We start from the raw sequence: 8,792 nt of genomic DNA, 5'->3' as shown, positions 1-8,792 counted from the left end.
CAAACTTCCCTTACAAACAAAAGCACCAAAAAATTCAGCAAGTTCCCTTTCCATGTTAAATAACTTCACTTAAATAACCCATAACTTTAGCAAATTTTTCATCATTGACTCGGTAAAATAAACTTACTTTGGCGTAGGAAAAGAGTTCAAATTTTTTGGTGTCATACTTGTCTGCGACACAAAACTGATAGTTAACAAATGCAGATCACACAACAAATATTTTTAATCCAAAAAATTGATGAAAAAATCAATGATAAAGTGAGAACGACGTGGAGTGACCGAGCGATAGCGAGACAACAGCAGAGCAACGGCGGGACGGCAACGGAGATGGAGGGTTGGTAAAATGGTGGATTTGGTGAAATGGTGAAATAAGGGTTGGTAAAATGATAATTTTGGATTAAACGAGGGAGGCGCAAGAAGTGTGCGAGGGAATAATTTTTTATTGATAAATGATAATTTTATAGACAGTTTTGTCGACCTTAATTTAGAAAGAAAACACTTTAGGCTTTTATTTTATGTATTAAATCTAACACTATTCATTTGATTTTCAAAAGTAATTTAAATCATTTAAATTTATCAATGACGACATAGTGTTGATATTTTAAAGACTAAAATAAACGCCATATCCATCAATTCTAAAGAAAAAATATTCTTGTCCAACACTTCGTCGACAATATGATAATAATAGGAAAATATTTTAATATCGTAAAAATAATAGACGATTTGATTGTCGATTTTAATATGTTATTTTTAATTATTTTTTTAATTATATCAACAATAATAATGTGCCAAAAAATATCGACAAAAGATTTAGCCGTCAATTTTTAGTGTTGAAAAATATATTGTTCCTTGTAGTGAACAAAGAGCACATAAAGCACACAAGAAAAATTTTCATAATTAATTTATGAGTTTAATTTTGATGATTTGACCGTATAAATTATTTTACGTAATCATTCAATTACTTTCATTTGTTTAGATGACTATTCACGTGTTAATTATTAAAAATAGTTACTTTTGTTAACTTAATGACATCACTAGAAAAATTATTTTTAATGGTCCTTTATTTTGTTTTTAACCAAAATTAGACATTAACTGTCTTATTTTTATTGCTAAAAAGTTTTAATGACAATCATACAATTGCTAATAAAGACCTTATTAATGGCTATAAAAAGTATATATTTGTCATTATAACATATAGTAATAATGATAAATATATAATTATCACAAAAAGATAAGTTAAATAAGATATACAGTGACCATTGTGTTATTACTATTAAAAATTTGTCAAAAAAAATAATTTTTATTGTAGTGTGATACCTAATTGGATACACATATGAAATTTTTAGTGCATCAAAAATTTTGATTTTATTCCATTAAATTAATACTAACATATCATAGTACAAAAGAAGTATTTTGTAAACGGTCTCTTTACGTGTTCAAACATTTTTGTCAACCAAATTCAATAAAATTGGTCCAAACTCAACAAAAACCGCTAACACAATGTGCCTTTGAACGACGCACTTCTTCTTCTTTGCAATTTTTTTCTTTTTCGTATATTTTCTCTTTATCGTTTTTTAATTTCTGCTACTATATATTGTTACACTTATTTATTTATTCTCTTTCTCTTTCTCCTCTTTCTAGTGTTATTGCAGTATTTTTTATTTTATTTATTTTATTTTTTTGTTTAAGAAAAAAAGGAGACTTTTTAGTTTTTATTCTTGTTAAGAAGAAGAAAATTTCTTAACAATTGGTGGTGGTGGTGAGGAGAAAAAGAAAAAGTGAGAGTTTTGAATTGTACAAAACTTATCAAAATTTTACACAAGAATTTTTTAATCGTAACACAAGTTTTGTCAAGTGGTTAAAACAAGAATAACTATGGAAAGGTGAAATAAGAAGGAGAAGAAGAAGAACAACAACAACAATAACACCAAAATTTTGAATGTAAGATTTATCAGAAAAAATAATACCAAAAATTTTTAATTGTAACACAAAAAATTTCTTAATTTTGATATAAGAATTTCTTAACCGTAAAACAAAAAATTTTTAACCAATTAGAAGTTATCAGAAACAAAAATAATAGGACACAAAAATTTTTAGCCGTGGCATATGAAATTTCTTAACCAATTAGAAGTTGTTAGAAAATTTTTTAACTTGTTGTCCTTTGAAGATTTCTTGTATCATTTATAAAAAATTTCTGTATTATTTCCAACTAAATGATGTACTAAACTGATTGAATGGTATTGAATTACTTCTATATAAGAGAAGTATAACTATTCTTATGTCATTTTTAATAAATTGATGTATTTTTTGAATCCAAAATATATTTAAATGTATTTTATTAATTGAGTGAGTTAAAATTTTAGACTTATGGTCATTTATAAAAAATTACTATGTCATTTTTAATTAAATCATGTATTTTTATTATCACCAATATGATTATATGGTATTGAAGTAATATATAAAAAGATTTAGTTATTTTTGTGTCATTTGCAATAAATTGATATATTTTTTAATTTAAAGTACATTTAAATATATTTTGTTGGTTGAATAAGTCAAATTTTTAAATTTGTAATCCTTTGAAAAGTTTTTGTATCATTCAATAATAAATTTTGTGTCATTTACAATTAAATTAAATGATGTATTAAAATTAAAAATTAATTTCATGAACACATGAATTACCGATTTATAAATTTTGATCGAATAGAGCATAAGTGAAAAAAAAATCTACAAAGAAATAGTGAAATCAAGTAACACAAGTGCAAAAATTCAAAGAAAAATAAAACAGTGGTGTTAACGTATAAAATAAAAAAGATAATGACGATAATAACAATAATATGATAACAATATGATGATGATGATAATGGAAATAATTTCGTTAGGGATCGAAATTAATGGAGTATTTGTACAATATGTACAGTAAGTTAATTATTTGGTTTAATATGAATTAAAAAATAAATATTTAAGGTAAAATATTACTAATTTTTTAAACACAGTACATTTATATTATCCAGAATAACTATTCGGGTATTAGAGATAATAAACATCTAATGAATCGAATATTCCTATACCCTCATTATACATATTGTATAAATATTCCATTCACTCTATATTTCTTCTAATGAAAAAAGAGGAAAAAGAAAAAAATATAAAAAAAACGTATACATATTATGACTTGATTGAAATGAAAAATTTGGTTGTTTAGCATTTCTTTCTACGAAAATAAAGAATTTATTTAAAAAATAGGTGAGGAATGTTAATATATATACACCTATAATACGTCTATATCTTCACACTTACCCATTAAATTTCTCCAATCCTAACCGAACACGTCTCTAACTTACCCGTTTCTATTCCCTGTCATAAACTCATAATGCTGCCTCATAAGTAGAAGTATAACAGATCCTCCCAAACCAACATTATAAATGTAGACGAGTAATCCAGGCACACAAAATCTAACCCCTTCTATCTCTCTCGGTTCGTTATGGGTTCTTTAACTACCAACATGGGAGAAGAAAGCCAACCATCTCTAACCTCCAAGATCTCAACGGTGGTGCCAGCCACGCCACGTGGCAACGAGCGCGGCACGTACAACCTAGGCTACATGGACCTCCTCATGAAGCTTCACTACGTAAGAACCGTTCATTTCTTTAGCCCTCAAGCTGCACAAGGGCTCTCAATCTTTGACTTGAAGAAACCTATGTTTCCCCTGTTGGATCCGTATTCACACATATCGGGCCGGATCCGGAGGTCCGAATCGTCCGGGCGACCGTTCATCAAGTGCAACGATGCTGGTGTCCGCATAGTTGAGTCTCATTGTGATAAGACACTTGAGGAATGGTTCAACCAAAAAGGGTACTCCATTCATGAACTTGTCCATGATCACGTGCTTGGTCCTGACCTTGCTTTCTCACCCTTGCTCTTCCTCAAGGTATGTGTAAATTCTTTCTACTTTTAATCTCCTAACTACCTAGATTTCTTATTATATAAAATCTTTTGATTTATAAAAACTTCTATTAGATATATAAATATAAAATAATTTTATACGTACGTATATCTAACTATATAATATTACGTAAATAAAAATAATTATTTTATATTAACTATATAAATAATTATTTAAAAGAATAAATATAATTTAATTATTGTGCAAAATTTTTTATTATACTCTCAATACATTGTAATTATATACAATTGATCATGGAATTTAGTGGTTAGACTCTTATGTCGTAGTTATGTTATGGCTTTTTTTTTTTCATATATTAATTATCATATGAATACTCAATTTATATTTAATTTGAATTTTTCGCTGGAAGATAGTTTTAATAATTAAGATAATCTAAAATTTTGGATTTTTTTTTTCTTTTCCCGAATACATATCTGAATCAATTATGTTATTTATATATTAAAGTTGTTTTTATGACTTAAATTTTAGAAATATCTAAAAACTTATATATATGTCCACCTATTTATTATTAAGAATCCAATTAGGGTGAGTCCGACATATGTTTATATGGTGCTCGTTCATTGCTTTCATTATTCACGGAGCTGAAAGTCTGTGAACCTTTGTGTGCACCTATTTTTGTATTGTTTCACGGGTCTACTACTTTCCTATGCTACAGATAGTATTCCTACGTGTTTTTTTCCCTAGAAATTCCTAGTTTTCATGATATATCACTTTTGATTATTTAAGGTGTGGCCTTTGTATTATGGTATGACTGTACAATTTTTTTTTTTAATTTTAAGGGGACTTTTAATAATATATAATACGTATGTGTCACGTGTATGTTAACCAAGAACCATTACTTTCTAGCTTTAAAAAGTAGTTAGGAAAAGAATACTTCTAAAGAATATTAAGAAGGGTACGATCAATTAATAAAGAAATCAGTAAAAGCATAACATCTAGCTAGCAAGGGTAATCTATAAAGATAAAAAATTATTAGTGAATTTTATGGTGTCTTTATTATGGTGTCTAAATTGTCTAATTTCTTTTTTAAAATAAAAAATAAAATGTTTAAAATAAAAAATAAATCATATAAAATTTATTAAATATTATTTATTTACCTTTTTTAGTAACTTAAATACAAAGTGATAAACACCATAACATTCACCAAAATTATTATTATCTCAGTAAAAATTATTGATGGTCCTTCTCTTTAAATATGAATTGAACAGAACTATTTTGCTAACTTTGACATAAATGATATTTTTCGTTAATTGACTCTTCTCATCAATGATTCTTAAGAGTAATTTTTAAGTTTTTTGAACTTTCATAATTTTACTAAGAAATTAATTAACTTATCAAATATAATTATATTACAGTCCTTATCATTTATGGATATGTCAAGATAGTATTTGTAAAAATTCGAAGAATTATATTTCCATGTGGACATAGCTTTTAGGGGTTCAGTTATGTATTCACTCAAAACATTCTTTAAAAATTAATTCCCACAATTTAAATGTATTTTAAGTTTTCCAAATGGACTGATATTTAATTTGAATCAAGCAATATTAATTTTAAATTTTTAAAAACAAATTATGCATTTTATTAAGCAAAAAAAAATATATATATATACAATTTATAGTGTTTTTTTTTAAGCAGGAGATCAGATATGGTGATTATTGGACACTGAAATAGTCTGTGGGCATTTTCGTTCTATATTTAATTTTTAGAATTCAGTTAAACAACTAATTTTTCCCGTTATATGGTATTGTAAAATAGTTCTATACATTACGTAAAAAAAAATTTTGGAATCAGTAATTTTTAATATTTTTAATCATTATTTAATTAATATAAATATTAATAAATATAAATTATATATTTTTTATTTATAAAACCAGCCACAATCAAAGAGAGCAAGTAGATGCAGCATTCTATGACAAAGAAACACGTACCCATGTATATTAGGTAAAACCAATAAAATCATATTATAATCTTCTCTTGCCAACTAACTCTCGTCTAAATATTTATTCTCTTCTTCTGATAATAAGCCACGTGTACTTTATATTGCATGCAATTTGTATAACCAAATTAAACATCAATATTCAATGCTCTCTCCCATCACAAATAAGTAGCGTTGAACTGTTGATTTTGAAATTTGATTTGATCCAAATTATAAGTAGTATATCTTTAGAAAAGTTAAGTTAATTAAATCAATCAGATACTAGGGTGAAAAAAAAAAGTTAAGTTAACGGACGTTATTTGTTACAACTCTATTAGATGAAAAAGGGATAGTAATTGTAAAGAGATAATATATATTCTTTTAAAATGATAAAAATAATATTATATATTGGTAAATGATACATGAACAACAAAATTTATCATTTTCAGTCAATATTTATTTAATTTTAAATCCTAAAAATTAAATTCTAAATCTTAAACTTAAAAATCATAAATTCTAATAGTGTAAAACTAAGATATTATTAGTTTGAAGTATTAGCTAATATTAATAAAAAGCAGTAATTCTTAACATTTTTTGAGAATATAAAAAATAAATTTACTTTCTCGTTTTAATATTAAGAAAAAATTAATTTTAAATCATTATTTAAAATATCAATATCTGTTGACGTTAGATAATTATTTAAATCAAATGGAGTAAATAATTTGACAATAAACTTAATAATAATAATAATAAAGAGCAATGTTATTTATTTATTGCCGGTTGATGCAACCACCAACAGCCAACATTAGTAGTTTAGTACATCACTTCTCAAAACTGTTCTAATTATTATTATTTTTTTTTACTGTGTAACAGTTTTCTAACTAATCAGCTGCTTCAACTTTTGTGTTTTATGAAGTTTACTTGGTTCAAATGTGGAGGGCTGTGTGTGGGACTGAGTTGGTCTCATGTCCTTGGAGACGCTTTCTCGGCTTTCAATTTCATCACCAAGTGGAGTCACGCGCTCGCCGGTCACGTGCCACCAAAATCCCTTCACGTAAACCCTAATTATGAAGAGTTACAATCTCTTCCTATTAATTCCATTCAAGATTCACAGATTCCCATCGTGAAAAGGGCCACAATTCTTGACGAAGAACGCTGGATCGCCGCAACTGACACCAAAATCGTTACTCACACTTTCTATGTCAGTTACAACCAACTTCAAGATTCGGTTACAAGTAGCCAAGAATCTAACAACACCTGTTGTTTCGAAATCGTTTCGGCATTAGTATGGAAGTGTTTGGCTCAGATCAGGAGCTATTCAGAGCCAAAGGATGTTGTAATTTGCGAATATCATAGTGAAAACTACGAGTTCCCTACAAATATTGGCTTGGAATTTAGTACAGTTGAAGCTAGTAGCAAAGTTTCTGTTTCGGAATCTGATGTTTTGGAATTGGCAACGCTCATTGGCAGTGAGAAAAAGAAGGTTGAGAAGCATGTCATGGAGAAATTGGTGGAAGAAAGTGAAGGGAGAGAGGATTTTATAGTGTATGGAACGAGGTTGACTTTTGTGAACTTGGAAGAAGAAGGTAACGTTATTTATGGGGTGAAGCTTATAAATGGAGAGAAACCAATGGTTGCGAATTGTGCCCTTCATGGGGTGGGTGATGAAGGGGTAGTTTTGGTACTTCCAGCACCTCAGGATAAGGAAGATGGTGGCAAAATTGGAAGGTTGGTCACAGTTTCTCTGCCAGAAAAAGAAGTTGAACAACTTAAAGATAAATTGGGAAGTGAATGGGCTATCCCATCACACCCTTGATGAGATCGATCCACAATCAAAATATGTTTTTCTTTTTGTTATATATTGCCGAGATCGTTGTTTTAATTTTTCTTATATGTTTTTCTGAATTAATGTATTTTGGTGTAATTTATTTATATTTAAATATATTGGTTTAGCAATACTGTACAAAGAAGTTAGAAAGACTTATCAAAATAAAATAAAATAAAAGTAATAATAAAATCTGTACCAAACTAATATTCTCAGCTAACAAAATAACAACCGAGAACAAGTTAAACAAACACTCTACACACATCGAAAATCTCATACCACTTAAAACATGCAAACTGATCCCTAAAAAATCGAACACTACTCAAACGTTCACTTAACGAATATTTTCTAGCTCGCTATCTATTTAAACGAATGAGCAAACCTCGTCAGGGTATGAGAAAAAAAACACACACTAAGATATCCTCGATCAAACGAAGCAACAGCCTCGCCTTTGCAATACTTTATTTCTGTTTCTGCCTTTTTCGTTTATTATACCCAATACTGACTTGAGCGTCGGAGTCTTTTTTGTAGGTTCTACGCCGAGGTCAACGGTTTCGAAAAGAACACTTTCGAGTTGCTGACTTGCCACATAGTCCGAGCTATACCTCAGGAGCATATTCCACACGGAACATTTGGTGCTCACTGTGGGGCCCTCGCCTCATTTTTAATTTTTATAACACCCCTATATCCGTCTTGTACTCTCTTTTCTTTTCAGAAGCCAAAGCATGACGGATCAGTCAGACACACAGCAACCCCCTCGACCAATGCCGACCTCATGGCCGCAAACGCCGTTCTGCTTGCAGAAAATCAGCGGATGGCCGAGCTGTTAGCCACGCTGCAGGACAATGGCAAGAGAAAAAATGTCAACAAAAAGACGAATGTTGATCAACACGAGGAACATCAGTTTGAGTCTAGCGCAAAGACATGGGAAACACCCCAAAAAACAGGGAGACGACGAACTAATCCTTTTTCTGAAGAAATAATGAATTTCAAAATGCTTAAAAATTTTACACTTCCTATGACTTTGGTACCATACAAAGCGATCGAAGATCCTAAAGTTCATGTCACAAAATTTGAATCTATGATGT

The 8,792-nt window shown here is 28.8% G+C and overlaps 1 protein-coding gene across 1 annotated transcript; it reads left to right on the top strand.

The window, feature by feature from the left end:
* Positions 1-3,308: 3,308 nt before the first annotated feature.
* Positions 3,309-7,835, top strand: LOC107459376 (protein ECERIFERUM 2). The gene is made up of 2 exons (XM_016077604.3): positions 3,309-3,928; positions 6,796-7,835. The coding sequence occupies exons 1-2, from the start codon at positions 3,482-3,484 to the stop codon at positions 7,693-7,695; spliced, it is 1,347 nt and encodes a 448-aa protein (XP_015933090.1). The 5' UTR covers positions 3,309-3,481; the 3' UTR covers positions 7,696-7,835.
* Positions 7,836-8,792: the final 957 nt, after the last annotated feature.

The sequence above is a fragment of the Arachis duranensis genome, chromosome 7 (genome assembly GCF_000817695.3).
Source record: "Arachis duranensis cultivar V14167 chromosome 7, aradu.V14167.gnm2.J7QH, whole genome shotgun sequence".
NCBI lineage: Eukaryota > Viridiplantae > Streptophyta > Magnoliopsida > Fabales > Fabaceae > Arachis > Arachis duranensis.
This window is presented reverse-complemented; position numbering and strand designations above follow the sequence as displayed.